Below are 21210 nucleotides of genomic sequence, written 5' to 3' on the forward strand. Positions count from 1 at the left end.
TTCCCCTCACAGTGAGCTGAATAGCCACAGATTTGAAAAGGTATAGACTGCCATGCTGCTTCTTTCCCAAGCAAGAAGCCTTGAAGGTATTTCAGACTTTTAGAAGAAGAGAAAGACAAAGCAGTGTTAGTAAGGGAGAAATTCAGGAATTATTGTGAACTTAGAAAAAAATTTGCTAATTAATTTCATTATTGTCAAACCCCCCCTTTTACCCATTTTTCTGCAAGGGGTTGGGGTGCCATATTCAGTGCCAGTCTCCTACCTATTTCGACAGTCCTACCTGAATGTTGCAAGTCTTCTCTCAGACAATCCATCCATCCATCCATCCATCTCTTGTATGGAAATTCTCCTTTCCTTTTTGCCTTCCCTCTCTCTCTCCCAAATTTTCTTCACTAAGTCATCTTCTGCTTTCTTGCATGTTTAACCAAACCACCATAATCTGTTCTACTTGAGTTGCACCTGGGGCCACTTTGGCTTCTGCTCCAGTATCCTCATGTCTTCATCTGTTCAACAATGTGTTTATCCTACCATTCATCTCAAGCACTTCATCATCATCTCAATCATCCTGCTCAGGTTTCTGTACCAATCAGAAGCACTGGTTACATCACCGTTTTGTTGAACTTTCTTTTCACCCTATCTCTGACACTCTGTTACAGTTGACTGCTGCAGCACATCTGATTCTAGCTTTGAACTCCCCTTTCAGACTTCCCTTCTTCTCAACTAACTGTTCCAGAAACATAAAACTGTTAACCTATTCCACTGTTTAACCTTCTGTCATAATTTTCACTTTCTTCTGATTTGCCCTGTTTACTACCATGGCAACTAGCTTGGTCTGATATAGTTTCTTTGTGCCATCTGCTGAGACACTTTCCAGAAGCTAGTAGAGTTTCTCTGGCACCTTGTTCTGTGCCACTGTGACTGCTTTCCTAGCTTCTTTGTTAATCAACCAGTATTCCTTCTTAGCCTGGTTTGACTTTTCTGTATTCTACTTCATCCTGTACTCTTTTTTTTCTTTTGATAACTTCCTGGAATTCAGCATTCCACCACCAGCTTAGCTTTCCTTAAGTGCCTTGCTTCCATACCTGGCTCAGTTACATGTCTGTTCTATATTTTTGACCTTTGCATGGATGAGATGCAGCCATTCTACCTTGACTCCATCTAGTTACCCTTCTTCCCGAAGTGCTACATCATGAGTATTTCCTTCAACCCTTGTCCTTTTGCTCCAGTCAACTTCCAAGTCTTCAGCCTAGTCTCTGTTGATCTTAGAGCCATCTAGGACTACTGCATGCAGCTCATTGTGGCCACCAGACGTTTATGCTTGTAACTGACTGTTTCACTGGGGATTACTTTGCAATCTCTGTTTCTACACAAATGTCCTTTCCTTGGTAGGAGTAAGTCTACCTGAGTTGCATGTTGTCCACTCTTATATTTGATATTGTGATTGTTTCTCTTGTTGAACTGTGTGTTGACTACCATCATTTGCCAGACAAAAGCTTATAGTAACCTGTCCTGCTTCATTTCTGTTCCCTCACCAGTGTGGACTCAGGCAGTCCTCATAGCCTTTTCTGTCTGTCTGTCTTTTCTAATATTAGCATTCAGGTCTCCCTTTAGCAATACTGTTTTATCTAGCAGGTCCTGCAACTGCTGCCTGAATGCATTCTTTTTTCTCACCATCATAATCCTGCTGTGGGTATAGGCTATGATTAGGAGTACTGCCCTGTCTTTATACTGATGTATTTGTCATTTATTATTTACAAGAAAGTAGGACTCAATTGAAACTATAGATACTTATTTTACTGAGCTAACAGAGCCAGAGAATGTGAATTTGTTGAGTTGCATGTGATTTATTGATAAAGACAGAATAGTTTAGTTTATGGTATAAGAAAAAAATCAAACAAGGGGTAGGCTTTAAGAGATAAAGTTGTGGGTGCATGTAGAACAAGAAAAATTGCAAGTGTGCATGTAAAAGAACTAAATAAAGAAAGGGAAAGCAAAGCGAGTCTAACCAAAAAGTAAAAATAAATTCTAAAATGAAAATGCATGATATTAGTAATAACAATGAGAAAAAGAGCCACAGAGTGCACAAGAAGCGTAGGACAATTTAAATTCAAGCCTTATGTACCTGATGTGGCTAAAAAATGAGAAGAAGTGTCTAACATTGCATCTATTTTGTAGATGTTGTGGTACAAACAGTCATTGTACAAAGATATTCAAAACAAAAAAGTTCACGATCTACTGGCCTTCAGGAAGCTTGACTGCCCTAACCACGTTATTTTTTTAATATTTTCTACTTTCCGTGATTGTGTGTGTGTGTAGGGGGGTATATCTGTAAACAATGAGCAAAACCATTGAAACGTACTTCATCTCTCTCAAATGGCTGGAGCAGAAAACCATCAATCTACATTGAAGTGAAAGAGAACATTTAACCAGTGATTTTTCAGGGGGCAAACTCCAAGATTACAAAACAGTGGGGAATAGGCAAATTCTCTGATCCCATTGTATCCTGATCAATTAGCTGTACTGGTTTCTCACATGTTGATGAATGGAAACTTTGATATAAATTTATGCACCAATATATATATATATATATATATATATATACACACACACACATATACATATATCTATATATATATTTATCTGCATATGTATGTATGTGTGTGGGGGGGTTACCTTCAAGCTTTCAAACTATCAACAGTCCATGCTCATGAAATATTGTCTACAGTGTTTATAAATGAACCTTTCCAACATTGCAAGTGTTTAGAAGCATGGGATGAAACTACAGTAGGGTCATGGAATTTGTCATTTCCTCACTGTAGTGTAAGCCCAAGAAAAAAAAAGATGTTTTTTGTGATTTGAAGTATTTAAGTATTTTGTATTCAAATGTTTGTCATTCAAACTGTTTTTCTCTATGCTCTAGTGTTTGAAATTGTTATAGTTGGAAAACTTGACATAAACTCATGTATGTGTGTATATATATATATATATATATATATATATATATATATATATATATATATATATATATATATATATATATATATATATATATATATATATATATATATATATATAGATATATATATATATATATATATAAAGATACATACAGCAGTATAACAGTGGCTACTGAGCCTAGGTAACATTGTGCCTTTAACTCTGTTAATGTTGAGTGACTGCAGATGGATATGAAAATGTTAATGGGAATCGGCTACAGGTAGAGCTGTTTCAGATTCAGTACTCTTAAGTTATGAATTCCTGTTTTCTTGAGCTGAGAGAGGATGCCAAAAGTAGTCCCAGGGAGCAACAGTGGAAATCAAAAGGTTGCCCTCAAACCAGAAAGGGATGAGACTGTCGCCCTGTGTTTTTAAGAAATGCACGTGAAGTTACTTGAAATGCCTTTTTGTTTGGACAAAGAAATTGAAGTTTTTTAAGTACTGTTGTGTTCTGGCCAGTGTGAGGTAGGATGGTGCATCTCATACTCAGCGAGGACTCTGAAAAGAAAGAACTGAAATACTGAACTTATGTTTTTTCTATTGATTCCCAGAATTTTTTCCAAAAGATGAAGTTTTTTTTTCAGTTTCCTTGTAAATAAACATGTTTAAATCTGTAAAACTGTTAAAGCCTTGTGCTCTTTTTAGAATGAAGTGAGGTATACACACACACACACACACACACACACACACACACACACACACACACACACACACACACAAACACACGTATATATCAAGATTATTTTAATTGACATTAATAACTTGATGTCTTCTGTCTGCAAGGGAAGCTTATTCCAAAATCTTTGAAGGCACTTTATAATGTATTATCTTTTTTTCCATTATTTGTATATACATTTTTTATTTGGTTTGGTTCCCTGATGATTGATTGCTTCAGCAGTGCATTTCACCCACTGATGTTCAAACACAGCCAGATCAGACTGTGCTTTATAGGCCACATAGAGGTCACCACTGAGTAACCTACTACAAATAGTATGCAATGACAGTTCCTGAAGCCTTTCTGAATAAGACTTTCCAAACATGTGCTTTTTCTATTAAGGATGCTTTGTACTGTTTTATGTTATTTCAGCTGGGTTGTTTGAAGTCATAAAACAAGTTGTTTTTTTCAATAATGTGTTGGATCATTGAGATATAAAGTAATACAGTCCCCTCACTGTTGTGACTAGAAATGTCCTTTAGGACTAGATGGACTATGAAATATATTTTTCTGATGCTGGTAGACATATGCTGGCCAAAGTTTAAAATTGGCTTCTGTGGTTGTACAGTTTTAATTATGTTATTATTTTGTAACTGTATAATATGTCATAGTTGCCAAATCTATTGATGTTACATTTATTGACATTAAAATTTAGATAATTATTGCAATAGACAGGAATTTTCTTCAGAATATCTTGCAAAATTTCAGCATCTTTTATTGAAATACATGTGTAATCCATTGTGCAAACGACATATTAGGTGAGCCCAACAAAAAAATGAAACACACACGACTGAAGAACCAATGCATTTTTACTGAAAATACTTGAGCGCCTTTGGCTTACTATAACAAAGACTTCGGAACAAAAGCTGGAACAATGTACAAATTCCATTTAAAAACACGAGCAAGCCATATGACCAATGGATTCTATATTACAAGTACATATTAAATACCCAGTCACCTAATCCTAATCTTTCTGTGTTTTAAATAACATTTAATATTGACGGTGGCATATAATTCCAGATACATATCTGCCCGCAAAAGTACTTGCCACTTAGTTTCTAAACAATTAAATTCATCACCACCCCTTATATCCTTAATTTGATAGTCAACTACAAAAACAAAACAAAACAAAAAATTAAACTCGTACATGTTTGTGAGTTTTAATAAATAGCGTTATTTTCATTCCTGTTTTGTATAGCATATATATATGCTCAGAAAATTCTCTTACCTAATGTTGTGGTTGTTATACTCATGTAAAATGAAGGGCAGCTCAAACAGGAAGCTACATGATTTGATTTACAATTATTGTATTTTTTTCCTATGTAGTTCTTCACCATAATATATGAGCCTTCATTAATATACCTGCAGCTCTTACAATCACCGCATTTGTATGTACCTTTATTTTCTGAGGTCAGAGGTCTTTCAATATTTGATTGTGCTTTTTCTAATAATCAGATATTGACCTTTCTATAAACAAAACATGGACCTTGCCATACTATATCAGTCAATTCCTTATTTCCAAATAAAGTCTTCCAATTCTTAATTAACATGCCCATTATAATGTAACTATCAATTGTAACATCTACCATAAAAGGCACATTTGAAACTGATGTTAAAACCATCAATATTTTGTCTTGGAATTGTGCATGATGACAATCCTTCATTCAAAATTGGAGGATATCTAATGTTTCTAACCTCAAAAGCAGTTCATATTGCCTTTTCTAGAACATCCCCAGGGTAACCTCTTTGAAAAAATAAACCTTTTATGAAGTTAACTGCATAAAAATATATATATATATATATATGTTAAAAGAGAAGCTCACTGATCAGTAGGAATGCTGTTTTTTCATAAAACCTGGATCCACACTTTTTTAATGAAAATAGTCATTTGTAAATGTTTTTTCTAATAATCTTGCTGAATATAATGTTAGCAGTTTCACTAAGGTCTAACATAACATCCAAAAAATTGAATGCAAAAAGTTGTAGTTGTATTTAAATATTCATAGACTTTGAATGTCATCTTTAGTACCATTCACACAAAGAATAGATCATCAGTAAATCTCTTGTAAAATGATACTTGATATGAAAATGGAGAGTTAAAAATAAACTGATTTTCCCAGCACCCCAAAAGCAAATTTGGATGGAGCTACCATCGCTGCCATTGCAATGCCTGTATTCTGTTTGAAAAAATTGTTATTAAATAAAAATTATTATGTAATATAATGTCAATCAAACAGCATAATAATTGTGTGTTAAAAATACCTCTGATAATCAGTACCACCTCCTTTCGGAATATAAGTGTAAAATGATGAAATAGCTAACATAAACATCAAGTCTTCTTTATCAGATCTAAAATGTCTTATTTTGTCTAAACAGTCCCACGAATCAGCAACAAAAGATTTTCAATTGTTTATCAAAGCTCGGAACGTAATATCTAAATATAAAGAAATGCATTCTGTTTCTAAACCTTATGTGGAAAGTACAGGTCTGTAAGGCAGGTCTTTTAAATCTTTGTGTAATTTGAGACCAGAAAACATCACTCCTATCCTTGATTTTTCCATAAATTAAAAATTTGCATGTTAAAATCAATATATTTTCTGATACAACAAATCTATTAATTCAATGTTTATTCTGTTGTATTTTTCCTATGGATGTTTTGTAGCTGTTTCATAGCTTTATTTTCTTCTTTGTTAAGATTAAAGAAAGATTGATCAATATTTTACCTAATTTAGTTCTAAATTCTTGTTCACAAATATTAAAATAAGTTTGCAAAATAGGAATTAATGGAGGATTGTAACATGATAGTTTATGTAAAACATTACCAGAAATGCTAACATTTTCTAACAAATAACTAAGGCTCTTGAGAAATAGGTGCCATGTATCATTTTGGATAAGCTCCGTTATGACCTTTTTCATGGTTGTATAAGGGTACTGGTCAGTCTGATGGATCTGGGTGTAATGTACCTCCTCCCCTTTGTGAATTTGTACTACTACAGCCTGTCATTGTAGGTTGGGGATTTATACATATGCTAGCATTTTGTTTAATATGACTAATAGGTTGTCGGTAGGTTTTCCTCAAATCCATTTTAAGAAACCATCAGGTTTCTTGCCTGCTCTCATTGAACTTCCTTTTTTATTGTGCTTGTGGCAACAGTTATCATAACTCTAATTATCTGTGGAATGTTTTCCCCGTCACTGTAGCATTCTAACATTTCACGTGCTTACTGTGAACTTTGCATATTTCTCTGCACACACATTTGCTATGTCCTGTGCCTGGGTGATCAGTTCATTGTTTTACTGATAACATCATACATTCACAGCATTTTCTTTTTTGTAAATAATACATTGTTACTGGTTTCAACCTGTGGGATCAAGATGGGATGGGATCCTATTAGAACTCCGAACACTTGAAATGTCGAATGTCATATGGTTGACACGATATGATCGACATTTCAAGAGTTCGAAGGTTAAACGTAACGGCGCCGTTCGGTGCAGAATGGGAGAATTTCCCTTTTCTGCACTGAAGTGCGATCTTGGAGTTGGTATATTTAAGTAGGGGGGTGGGGGGTGCAGGGGGGCTTGCACCCCTGCCTGCACCGTTAAGGTAAGTTTTTTTTTGTTTTATTATATATTCAAACTTTTAAACTTCGATCATATGTTGTCGAACATATGGGATTTGAAATTTAGAAAGTTTGAATATATAATATAGATGCAATGGGATCAGAGTTAGATGTATAACATCTATATATGGTTTAAGACTAAGGTTATTTTTGAAAGGTCAGTATTATTTCTTTATCATGTTTTATGACAAAAGAAGTGTATGAGTCACAATTTTTGTTGTTGAATTTATTTGCATGTTTGTATATTTGTGTGCTGTTATTATAGACTCATGATAGCAGAGTTTGATAACATTATAGAGGCTATTGATGCCATCCTGAACAGGATTATTTAGGTTATATCATTGATTCATTCATTAAAATGAAGTGTTTGCAGGCACTGTTGAAATTAGTTCATTTTGTCAAGTAAGAAAGTTAAGAGAGAGTGCAGCAAGACTGGCAGATTGTTTGGCAAAAAATGCTCTAGATTAATTAAAATGAGACACTGTTCTTGAGTCTAATGCTTTGCCAGAAAATATTTTTGAAGCATCATGGCTGAAAAGTACAGTAAGTAAAGCAGTATTTACATTATTGTCTTATTCAGGATACCAAATAAAGTCAGTGGGTCAAAAGTTGTTGGACATGCAAATATATAAACTATAAAAACTCTTGAAAATATTAATCTTGGATCAGAAAGTTAATTTGTTAAATATTCTGGGTAGTTTGGCTTGTAAGTAGTTGAACATGGTGCAGTATATTCACAGTACAAAACAGAACATGGCTCTTTTAAAGAACAGTTGCAGAGCCATCTAAATACTGTACATAGCTATATAGAGGATATCTTGTCTTACTGTGCTGATTTATATACCTATGTGGATAGCTTACCAGCAGAGTATTATATTCAGGTAAGTCCAGATGATGTGTCAGTAATACATTCTATTTGCAAAGCACAAGTGACTATCAGAAGTAGAAGTGAGCAATAATTGAAGTAAATGGAAAGTTCCCTTGTCACTGAGAAACAAACTACCAAAATAATAGGTGAATATTATCATCATTTTTGTGAAGCAAGACAAGTTTTGCATGTGTGTCTGAATAATATGATTAAAAGACAGTATTCTGTATTGCTTGCATTTGTGGTAGCTAATTTGTGTGTGCTAAATGCAGAGATCCTTATTAAATGCAAACTAGAGATTCTAGCTGATAGTGCTTGATGAAGAAATCTCCAGCTGAATACTGTTTTTGTGCCATTAGAAATATATAGACTCCTGGTCTCTCACCTTTTACAGAAGTATTTCAAAGAGTAGTTAACACAAGAATTGAAGACTTGTAATGTATTTGAACATAATTGATGACTTCTTAATCTGAGTTCAGAAATAAGCATGAGAATAGACTGGTACAGCTACTGAACACAGTGCAATTAAACATTTGAAATAATAATGACGTGTAAAATGAATAGATCATTTTCTGTCATCGGAGAGCATCTGATGTTAGATTCAGAAAAAGTAAGAGCAGTAGGCAAATGGACATTAATGATATTTTTGAAAATGATGCACTGCCTTGTAAAGGTGATACTTAACATGCCCAGGAATTGAGCTATGGACAAGAAAAGAGTTTTGAAATGCTTAAACTAGTAACAGAAGAACCTTGATTAAAGTATGATGTAAATAACCCAGTTATGTAACAAGTGCATGTAAGTCAGAATTGTATAGTAATTGTTAATTTATAGGATGGCAAAACAGATGCCTGTGGTTTGAGAGCATTTAAATATGCACACATGAAATATGCACACAGAGGGCAATAGTGTATGGATGTGAGAAATTCCATAATATAACTGTGGTAAGGAGTTACAAGTAGAAACAGACCATAAACTCTAGAAAGCATAGTTGAAAAAGTCACCTTAGCAATAAAAGATGATGTTGCTTCTTTATGACTTGAGACTGACATATAGCTCTGATAAAGAGTTACATGTAGAAGATATGTTGAAAATGGCATATTTTCCACAGCAGAGGGAAGAGACAGTAGAAGAATAACCGAAGAGTCATTGATTCCACAGTATCCTGTGACACAAAAGAAAGTGAAAGAATTTCAAAAATGCAATAGCACCGACTCGGAAGTGCTTTTACCATTGTGTCCTAAAATAATTGTCTTAATTTACTGTTTGTTTAAATGTATTTGATCATATGATGTTCTTAATAGCTGTCATGTGACTTTTCTAATATTTAAATATGGATTCATATTACGTTATCGAAACTTTAGAAGTTCAAACGCTATAAGGTCAAACCCATATGTTTGAACTTTTAAAATTTCGAAAACGACAGAAAAAAAATAAAAACAGAAAAAACCTACCTAATGGTTGTAAGCAGGGGCAAGCCCCCCTGCACCCCCCCACGTGGGGGGTTGCACCCCCAACAACCCCCGCTCTTAAAATATACCAACTCTGAGACCGCACTACAGTGCAGTAAAGGGAAATCTTCCCTTTCCGCACTGAAGGAGATCTCCGTTAACACGTTCAAACTTTGAAAAGTTCGAACATATGGGTTCAACCATATAGCATTCGAACTTTTAAAAGTTTGACAATGTAATAGGGAATCTTTAAATATCATATGGTGTTTAGTAGGTTCATTCTATACACGTCTAAGATTGTTTAGATGAAAGTGCTAAATTAAAACTGTGTTTGCCGTATTCTACTGCCTTGGACTGACATGCTTTTATCTGATCCTGTGTACTGAGAGTGAAAGCAATAAAAATGAATATGTTATTTATAACTAAGCATTCTATTTATATGCAGATTACGTCATTGGTAAATTTGGTGAAAAAGTCAACATTATTCATCTCACAAGCTTTATTAGTATAAGTCTCACAGTTTAAAGTTCTGAACATATCAGCAGATGTTTGCATGTTGCAGTCCTGTCTAGATGATGTATTTATCTGCAGAGTTCATTTACTTTTTCTCATTTTCTTCTCACTTTCCTGTAATCTCAATGCCTTTATTTCTTTTCTCCAGGCTCACTTGTCCTTCAACACAGATACACTTTGTTGAAATGATCGAACCAAAGTGTTTGCTGGAAGCTTGCCAAGTCTCTTCCTCCCACCTTTTGATGATACCTTGGCTTTGAGGACAGACAGAGACTAGTTGTTTGTGCCTGACATCAGCGATTACCTGAGAGAGACAAAATGAACTCTGTCAGAGGTCGGCGATACTACAAGTTGGTTCCAGTCTGTGGAAAAACTAACAAGAAAAATACTGATACCACTTAAAACCCAGCAATGAGAAAACGCTGCTTTCCATACTCCTGTCTCCTTGGAACTGCATCAGTGTTTTAATATGTCATTCAAAAAAGCAACAGATGTACTGTTCGCTGTTTTTAATCTTTTCTTTGCTGTGGTGCTTAGAGGACCAGAATGTAAACTTTAAAAAATTGACTGTGAAATGGAAGTGGGTGAACATACTTTTACAAAAGACAGGGTGCACTATTTTTGGTCGCATGTGCCTGGACTGTTATTAGTGTACAACAGGGGGAAAGTAGGGTCCGCTGTTACAGGGAAAGCCCTGCTTTAGCCTCTAGGTGTCTGTTTACAACACATGCTTACTTCTGAAAGTAACAGGTTCAAATTGTGTTGTGCTGGGTTGGGGTGATAGTCTGATACATTGCCAGGACACTGGGCGATCCCTGATTTAGTTAACTACAGTGTTTGTTAGCCATGAGTCATTATTTCTGTAGCTGCTTGCCAGCATGGGACGGTTGTGACATGTTGAGATATTTAGATTAATTGATCTTTCTTGCTGTTTGCTGATACTATTTACTGGAGTATTAATGTATCATTTTGTAATTTCATGCACCTGCGATATTTATGTGTTTCTATAACCTTTATTTGCTAATTAGAGCTCCTGTGTTATCAGTCCTCGTAATTAGTTTTGGTGCTGAAATGTAGCAAGGGTTCTTGGCAGAGGGAAGCAGGTGTCATCCTCAACACATTCTCTAGCAGAGGTATACTAGGGCTGTGCTTACCTCTCAGGATTTGAAGCCCCCCCCCCAAAAAAAAAAAACATTTCAAGTCAGCTGTTAAAACTTCATTATAGTCAACTCAGGCTTGCCCCATTCCACCTGAGCAGAACTTTTGTTTAGTTCACTTTATTTATAGTTCATGATAAAAAGCAAATTGTTTTTATGCAAGCAAACAGTACACACTGTATCTTGACAAAGATTATTGGAATATTGACACTGTAAGTTGTCAGACAAATATTTTTAAAAAATGTATTTTCAAACTTTTTTTCAGATGGCTCCATTGAGAACTGGCAAATTCAGTTATTTTGCTAACACTGTATATCACGATAAGGACAGAGAACTGATTTTTTGATGTGTCGCATAGAAGCCCATTTAAATGAAGCCTTCACTGAAGTAATAGAATGAATTCTAAGATGGTGATCTTCAGACATTGACAGTAACCTGTGCTTGAACTTAATTCTAGTAATGATTAGATGATGACAGATTCAGGACTCTTAAGAATAACATTCCACTCTGCACATACAATGGGTTGAGGTGCAGAAATGTATATGTTACATCAGTAAAGAGAGTTTCTTGTTCAAAAGAGATAACCGTTGATATACCAGTTTGATTTAATAAGTCCAAAATTGAACCCAGTCGCTTAAGCTGTCTTTCCAGTTTAACATGTTTACATCCTAGATAAGTAAAATGTAACCAGAAGGCTATGGCTTTTTTTTTGAGGTAAATATTTGTCTGTGCTGACTCAGTCCTGCAGCATTTAGGGAACAGATAGGTGCTTAATGGGAGCTTCCAAATTAACAAAAGAAAAAATGTGTTTACCATAGAAATGATTTATGATGAACTGTTTTAGGAATGTAATTCACCCACCCAGTCATATATTGAATGAAAATGGGTGGTGGGTAACGTGGAATTTATTCAACTGCTGCAGGAGGCACTGCTTCTTTTACCTCCTATTATATTATACGACAAACTCCAGAGTCAGGGCTTAATGCACCCCCCAGACATCTCAATATTTTTGAGGTCTTAATTTTTATTAATTACAATAACATGGTTAACACCATGTCAGTCTGTTTGCTCAAACCATGGTTGGTAGTATCATTTTGTAGGGCCTCAACAAGATTCAACTTGAAGTCCTTTACCAGTGAACCTACACCTGTAACCACATCCACCAGCACCATTTTCCACTCCTTTCTCATGTCACCTTAACACTGCAGGTTCTCTCATTCCTCCCCACCATCAGCACCACACTGTGTCCCATTCCAATGATCCATTTCTTCCCATCTCCCCATACAAACATGTTTTATGTGGTTCCCATGTAAGAAGATTTCTCTGTGCTTTCAGCTAGACAACTACCTAATACAGCTGATTTCTGTGTACTTGGAGTTTGTATGCACTTCTGAGTGCAAGGAAAGTCTGTTGAAGAACACAGCTGATATTAGACTGTGGGACTCTTTATCCTGTTAAAAAATGCTGCTCATCTGTCTAAATACCTACACAACAGTACTGCAAAAGCTTTTGCTGTTTTTAGCAGCTTTTAACAAGCTCAAAGTAAGATAGCTTACTCTTGTTAACTAAGAGGACCCCAACAACAGCAGAGTTCACCGGTGTCTAAAATCAGCTGCAGTATAAACTGTATCTTCCTGCAACAAAACAGTTATTTAATATTACTAAAAAATCACTAATTGTGTCACCCCAACCACCCCATGCAAGAGACCAAAGCAGTTACTGATAGATTTTTTCTTTCTATCTTTTTTTTAATTGAAAAGAAAAACTGCAGCCTACCATGGATAGGGGGTAACATTTGTTTGCTGCAGTGCTACCCATCTGCTTAGGCTTCATTACTATGACCTAATCCAGATTATTCCTATTTTTACTCTAGACTGTTACTCAGATTACTTGTTTTCCTCTATTATAATTGTTACTGTCTTTCATTGAAACTGCAGTCCGTTATGTATATGTTTGCTTTTCTTACTCGTTGAAAGTCTTAAAGCAAACTAATTGTACAAACAAAAACTGCTGCTGGCCTGTGTGAGGCAGGTCTGCCCTTCATCATCTGTTTATGGACAGTGCTGTCTGAATATCTGGTGGCTGGTCTGACTCTCACTGCATCCGGTTTTCAAGAGCTTGCTGTTTACCATCCTCTTCCCACTCTGGTGATCTTGCTGAAATATTGCCATCAAAATCTAGTCAACCTGGTTTAAAGCTGTTCCTCAAAAAGTTATCTAGTAGTATGTTGGGCAGAGGTAGCATTGAGAAGCCTACCTCTCCTATCACTTTGTACAAGTACTTCTTGACTGACTTGGGGGTGCCAGCAATAAACATTGCACAAGTGCCACATCTTGTAGTCACATTCATCCACAGAGCAAGTCTCACAAGATGGCTGATAAATCCGCCATTCTTTGGCATCAGATTCCAATTGTTTTGATTGGTTGTGAACTGGGTTTGGTTTAAAAACAGCACCGTTCATGCCTTTCCTAGAGAGCACTAGTAAAGCTGGCCAGGCATCTGCAGTACATATTATTGTAACAAAAAGTCAGCTGACATGAGATTAAGTTCCAATATTGACTTCCAGCTCTTGCATCTACCAGAACATGCAATCCAGGTCTGTGTCTGAGAAACCAAGGAACAGTAGCACAATCCTGACCTTTTGATCTAGTTAAAATTGGAAGCACTAGGCAAATTGCCATACACCAGATGTTATATTAGCTGCAGATTTTGAGAACATTTATGATCATCTACTCTCTTCACATGCATACAGATGTAGTCATGCACACATATGCACCCAAACTCATATATGCACACAAGCTCAAACACACATGTATTCCTGTGTGTTTGACAGGTTGGCATCTCAGGGGTTTGAATTCTAGCAGAAAGCTGCATGTCTGAGCACTGCATTCGGGTTATAGATCTCCAGTGTCTGGTACTGTCTCTTATTGGATTAAGGCAGTGAAATAGATCCCACTGAGCTGAGTTCCATTCCCAAAGCCTTCATGTGCACAATCTAACTGTACTGTTTCCTAGGTTATTGGTCCCTGCCCTAGTTGTCTTTGTAAAGCCTTTTGTGCAGTTCTTACTAGGTGAAGCAGTAAAAATGTACTTAAGTTGGATTACACTTGCTGTAAATGGAAACTGTAGTTTGTAAACCCTGTGGATCACGTCAGTTGCCCTGCTAGGCAGGGGTCCAGGGAAGTAAATAGTGTGGGAAGAAACAGCCAGGGAATTGTTATGGCTAGGCTTGTATAGGCCCTAGGGCTGATAACCTAGTATCAACCTATGAACCTAAACATATGATCTAAGTACGCTGAAAAGAACAAGAGGCCAGATACTAAAAGTCACATTTGTGTTGATTAACTGCTTTGATTGTACTGATATGTTATACTGGGGTAGGGGAGTTGGGGATAAAGGTGCATTTGGGGGCTAAAGGATTGTTAGTTTATGTGGGTTGTATAGCCGAGTGACTGACGTAGACATCATTAGCACCACTGGCATAGTCTCTGTTTACAACCTTGATGACGGCTAGGTTTGCTTCCAGGGCATAATTTACAATGTCACAGATTAGCACCGTTGTTAATAGAACTGAATGAAGGCATGTTGGTTTGAAATGTGGAACACCACTTAAGTAACATTGGGCATCATCTCTCTCAAGAAAGTGGATATAACCAGTTTATTTTCAGGAACAAATGTATAATTTGAAGTTGCTGATCTGCAGTGCATCTGAACTGGGTTACAAGTGGGTGATTCAGAACCAAATGCATGGTTTGCCAAACACTGCTTAAGTAAGTAGCATTGTTATTATTTGTGGGTGTCTTTCCATTTCTAAACGTCTTTGACTACTGATGTAAGAATAATGCTCTGGGCTTCTTTTATGGTAGAACAATGATTAAATTATGCTTAGCTTGGTGCCAACATGAGGGAAACATCCAGAGCCATAAACATCGTTTTCCATCTTTTTATGGATTTCTTAGGACACTTATTTATATTGATATTCTGCCACCTCAGCTCTGACAACTCACACTCTTCAGGATTCTGTTTTTTAAGCTTTCATCTTAGATTTACCTCCATGATATACTTTCAATTACATTGGTACTCACCAACTGTCAAACTATTCCATTAACTATACTTCTCAATCTGTAGACATAGAAAATATGAACAAAGGCCCTTAGGTGCATCTAGCCAAAAATCTGGACATCTTATTAGCATAACATTTAAATACCAAATAGTGCTTGACTCTTCTTGCTTCATAGGAATATAGGATGCTACTCAGAAAAACATTTAAAAAAACAACATGACAAAAATGATGGAAAATATATATGTATATTATCAGAGTCCATTTAAAATCTATAGACTTTTATGAACTGCATTACAAAATTCATCCACACAAGATCATTTATTTTTGCTTCTGAAGAAGGGAGATGTAAGCTGTGTGTTCTCTTTCTTTAAGTTATTGGTGCCACTAGTATATTGGTTATGCATTATTGTGTGAAGGGATAAATCAAGCCTGAAAATAGGGATATACCTCAAAAATAGGAACACCATGTACCGGAGTAAATCAGGCCTGAAAACAGGAACTTTTCTTCAAAATAGGGGCAGTTGAGAGGTCTGTCATTAGCTAAGCCAAGGAATGTCCATGTATCTATTGACATCAGCTTACCTACCTGTATATAAAGTCTGTGACAGGCAGAGTTCTAGGCTGCTGTGTTTCAGGTTATGACTAGGGAAGTCCACACAGTGACTTCAACCTGATTGTTTCCTTCTGTTCCCACCCCATATTTGGTGTTTACTTAGTTACCTCCATACTGTGGGTTGAGGTTCAGCTGATGCCACCTTTCTCTATGTTACACCCTGAAAGGGACTTCTACACTTTCTAGAATGTGCTGTCATGTTTTGTCCCATTTCTACTCATTGCTGAAAAAGCTGCTGTCTTTCAGGATTTTGGTGTTGCAGTTCAATATGTAGGTCTGAGTCCCAGAGGGGTGTGTGTGTGTGTGTGTGCGTGCATGTGTAGGTGTGCATAGGTGTGTATGTATGTCTGTGTGTGTGTATGTGTGTGTGTGTGTGCATGTGTAGGTGTGAGTGTGTAGGTGTACGTAGGTGTGTATGTCTGTGTGTGTGTGCATGTGTAGGTGTGAGTGTGTAGGTGTGCGTAGGTGTGTGTAGGTGTGTGTGTGTGTGTGTGTGTGTGCATGTGTGCGTAGGTGTGTATGTCTGTGTGTGTGTGTGTGCGTGCATGTGTAGGTGTGTGTGTGTCTGTGTGTCTGCATGTGTAGGTGTGCATAGGTGTGTGTGTGTGTGTGTGTGTGTGTGTATGTGCTTGTAGTATTACTAGGCAGTGTCGGAAACACTGAGTGAGAGAGAGTAAAATTTTAGTTGTGCACTACATCTCTTATTACTCAGTAGTAGTGAGCAGGGCTTGAGATTTAGACATGAATTCTTGCTTACTACTTTCAAGACGTCAGTATACTAGATAACATCAGTGAGGAAAAATCTGTCATTCAGACTCACCTTACAAGTATTCCAAGGTAGCAAAATGGTCACAAAAATGTGCTTTTTATTCGGCATTCTGAGATGGCATTTGTTTATTAATGTTTGCTGACTGGGATAACTCTACTAGGCATATCTTGTTCTTGGGTGAAACCCGAGATGGTGTTCTTATTGACTAGCCAGAACACCACTTATGTGTCCGTACTGGACACAACTATGATTTGTTGGTCACATTACTGCAGTCTGTTCTGTAACAGTGTATATAGGTTCATAGGTGGTTAGTAAACTATTGGCCCAAGAGCTGTTTAAGCCTAGCCAAGCTTACCCCAAATTTGCTAAAATATTGCTGACATGTCAGCACCTCAAGGAATTTTATGGTTACAACATAGGCTTGTACACTTCAAGCATTCACAGCTTTCCTCTGTCCATTAGGAACATAAGTGCCGAACGTGGGGTAAGTTTTTGATTTCATATCCACTGGTCAAAATTACGTTTGAATATGGTTAGGGATGAGCTTTGCTTCACATGGATGTGAAGTTTGTTCCAGAGATGGGGCCATTTTTGAGACACTTACCTGTTTCTCCAGCTTATCCTGCTTGTGTCACAGATGAGGTTTAGGTCCCTAGAATGGGCATTTCTGGTGCTGTTAGTTTTCTGGATGTGTAATAAATACATCCGTGTGGGATCAGAGGATGCCTTGTAGGCTACACATAGATCTCTGCACAGCAGTCTGTAGACTGAGCACAACAACATGGCTATGAAATGGTATGTATAGGACTTGTTTACTCCCTGTATTCCTTTTGTAAGGAATCTCTGTGGTCTCTCAAGCTGTTTCAAAAGCCTGGTTAGTTACATGCCTACATATATAGGTATCTTTAATGGATCTGGCGTTAGAAGTGAGTACGATTATAAATATAGCTTCAGTCTAAACAGAAAAAAATTCAAGTCTTGCATCTCAGGGTTTTGGAGTAACACTGACTACTTGGACCTCAGGCAGAATGGCAGCTCTTCATTTGGGTTTGGGAATGAGTTTCTGACAAAGAGGTAAAGAAACTGAACAGCTGGGAAGGGGTGGAGCTTGTTTTTCTCCACTTGTCAGGCTCAGAGCACTGCAGTTCTGAAATGCACATAGCAGAATTAGCAAACATAATTACTCACTAATAAAGGGATTTAGAAGCTCTATGATGTATTTGGCTAACTCAGGGATTCTCCAGTTACTGATTTTGGGTCCTGAGATTTAGGATGATTTAGGATGCAAGAGATTTGCACTGCTGAGATACAGCCAATCTTCTTGACCTTTAAACCAGTGTATCTGAACTTTCTGTTACCAGAAATGTGTCTGCAGAGCAGCTTGGAGCACTAATGCTCCTAATGTCTACTGGACACTGGTCATCTGATAGCAGAAGGTTTATAGGACTTGCAAAGGCTGCTGGGAAGTTTTACAAAGTTCAGCATACCTAACATTTGCACTTAAACAAAATTGCTAAAAGATATGTTTTGGACTTTGTTTGGGGGAAATAAGGGTTAGCTAATTCAGCGCCAAAAGATTTGCACGATATAAACTTGGCAGGCTTGGACTGGTTCCTACAGATTCCTGGTTGTGATTTTGTGCCCAAAGGGTTTGTCATATACTTCTTAATGCTTTTTCTCATCTACATTGACTGCCAGCCCTATGGGTTGATTTTTGAAGATTTAAGAATGTGGATTTTGTCTGCAAGTTGAAAAAATAAAAATGAAATAAAATTTTGAACTGTTTAAACTGGCCAGTGTTTCAAGCACATAAAATAATTAAGTTAAGAAATGGTTTTAATAGTAAGTGATTAATTTGTTTCAGCAAGAAAATGTTTCTGTTTTCCAAAGAAAAGCTAAAGTCATTTTAATGTTTGTGTTTGTATGTGTTTTCCGTTTCTCTGATTTTTAACATTTCCTTTTCAGCTCCAAATTTGCTGTAAAACTCATTGAAAATCAGTGATGAAGAAACATTTAGAGGAAAATGCAGAGATTCTTTTATGCCATATTAAGATGCTTGCCAGCACATGTGTTTATTCTCATGTTTATTCTGAAACATTTGATCTGTTTGATGCTGCAGTGAATTAGCTTTGTACTGTTCTTTGCCAGAAATGTTCCTTTTTTTTCTGTCAGAAGGTTCATTTGTTCCACTGTGGAACTGAATTTATTACTTATACCATAACTGTACATCGAAGTAGTTAGGTCACCTCATGCTCAGGAAGGAGTCTGCTTTCTAGATGGTGATCTGGAGAGGGAGAGGAAGTTAGAAGGTGTGATTACCTGCAAGATGTTCTGATGGTGGTTTGAGGAGGGTAACAATAGGGAGGGAACATCCTGTGTGACGCACTTCTTCTCTCTGCTTGAATGACAATTTGATGTTCTTAGGCCTTACAGTCACTTCGTAAGCAGTTACTTAGGTGGATATCTAGTGGACTAAGGAGGAGTGTATGCCTTCATTAGTGTGCTGTACATTTATACTTTGGCTTGAGTGACTGACCCTGAGGAAATACATAAAAGGGAGTGGAGAGATTGCATACAGTTCACAGATAGAAGGGTCCATTTTCATTCTCGATTATGAAAAAAATATCAGATTTGAAGTCAGTACAAAAGTCTGGCGTCTGCCACATTTGTGAGGAAAAATATTAGTTAAGGGAAATCATATATTTTAACTCATTCCATCCAAAGGAGCTATGGAAGGTTGTTTACACCTTCCTGTGGTTGCTTCTTGATCTTTTTGATAAAATCATGTTATATCCTTACAGTGCAAACAGAATTTCGTATCTCTAAAACCTTATGTATTATTAAGGAAATGTAAATAAGCTGTTCACTGCAAACTAATCTTTAATCTCAGTGATAGCATTCATTAGCCAAAACACACAGACTCTGCCGGTACCAATAAAGGCTGTCCCTCTTTGAAACTCTTCTGTTAGGAAGGGTATAAATAACTCCACAGGCAAGCTCCAGCAACATGATTTATTGAGCAAAGCAACACAATAAAATAGTAAACAGGAGATTGGGCGCTTTCATCTCCACTCGGGAGACTTCATCAGAATCATCTGCTGAAAGTAAACCATCCATCTAATATATGTCATCATTAACTATCATTGGTCAATAAATACCACCTTTGAAATGTAAAATGTAAGTGTCAACATATGTATTGTCCTAATATGTCCTAACAGAAGAGTTTCAAAGAGGGACAGCCTTTATTAGTACCGGCAGAGTCTGTGTTTTTTGGTTTATGATTCGTACAGTGTTTGCTATGGATTCATTAGGTCATATGCCTTAAACTGGATTTTATACATTACAGTAACGTAGCAAATATTCATTTTTATAATATTTTGTAAAATACGTAAAATATGTCAGTAACCACTCAAGCTGCGCGCACACACACACGCTGGCAGCAGCATCAGTTTACATGTGTGAAGCTAAGTAGTTTTGTCTGGCTTGATTTTTAAAATATTTAGAGAAATATGAAAATCATAATGCAAATAATTAGTATATGAACAGTATTTAATATCTCTTTAGTTGCACTAGACAGAGGTACAGTATCAATGCAGTTAGTCTGTCCATAATGTAGTTTATAAGTCTTTTCCAAAAGCTTTAATGTAGCATGGTTTTGGAATTATTAATGTATGTATGAACAGGCTGTATACAGCTTCATGATGCTACAGGGTGGCACAGTGGCAAAGAGGTTAGTGTTGTCACCTCACAGCAAGAAGTTCCCCAGTTTGATCCTCAGCTGGGGTGCCTTCTGTACGGAGCCTGCATGTCCTCCCTGTGTTCATGTGGGTTTCCTCCCAAATTTCCAAGACATGAAGTAGGTGGACTGGACACTGTAAATTAGCCATAAGTGTGTGGTGTGGAAGAACTACTGTAGCACAGCTAGCCACTTAGTGGTGTAGCCTTGGCCGTAGATGATTGTCACTGTTGAGGTGACACCCCAACCCTATGTGCAAAAATGGGAAAAAGGGGTTATGGATGGATGGATGCATGAACAGGCCATATCACCTAAAACTATCATTAAGGTGATGCCAGAGAAACACCTGGAGGCACTTCTAGTGGCGTTTGTCAACTACTTCTTTGAAATCAAGGCCAAAATCAAGACATTCTGGATGACCACGTTTGCAAATGATTGCAAGCTAGGCACAGTCACAGAAACCCTCCAAAGGAACATGTACCCTCCAAGAAGGCCTGACACAGATCAGTAAATGGTGGCAGAGACACAGTCTAAAATTCAGTACCAAGAAATGCATAATAGTATCCTTTGGAAAGACAGCTATCCATGGAAGATACTACATTGATAGTACACACCTAAGAGTATAGCCAGTGGTCAGGAATTTGGGAATGCATGTAGACAGTAACTTAGGCTTGGCCATCATGTACTTGTCTCTTATAAGACCAATCAT

The 21210-nt window shown here is 36.9% G+C and overlaps 1 protein-coding gene across 1 annotated transcript in view; it reads left to right on the forward strand.

Moving 5' to 3' along the window:
* ABCA2 (ATP binding cassette subfamily A member 2) overlaps window positions 1-15260 on the forward strand; it is a gene marked incomplete in the record, with an annotated part of 2505641 nt that extends 2490381 nt beyond the window's left edge. The window contains 1 exon segment of the mRNA XM_044058216.1: window positions 10312-15260. Coding sequence (XP_043914151.1) covers window positions 10312-10347 — 36 coding nt within the window.
* Window positions 15261-21210: the final 5950 nt, after the last annotated feature.

This window comes from Protopterus annectens, chromosome 16.part0 (genome assembly GCF_019279795.1).
Source record: "Protopterus annectens isolate FY-2018-M chromosome 16.part0, PAN1.0, whole genome shotgun sequence".
Lineage (NCBI taxonomy): Eukaryota > Metazoa > Chordata > Ceratodontiformes > Protopteridae > Protopterus > Protopterus annectens.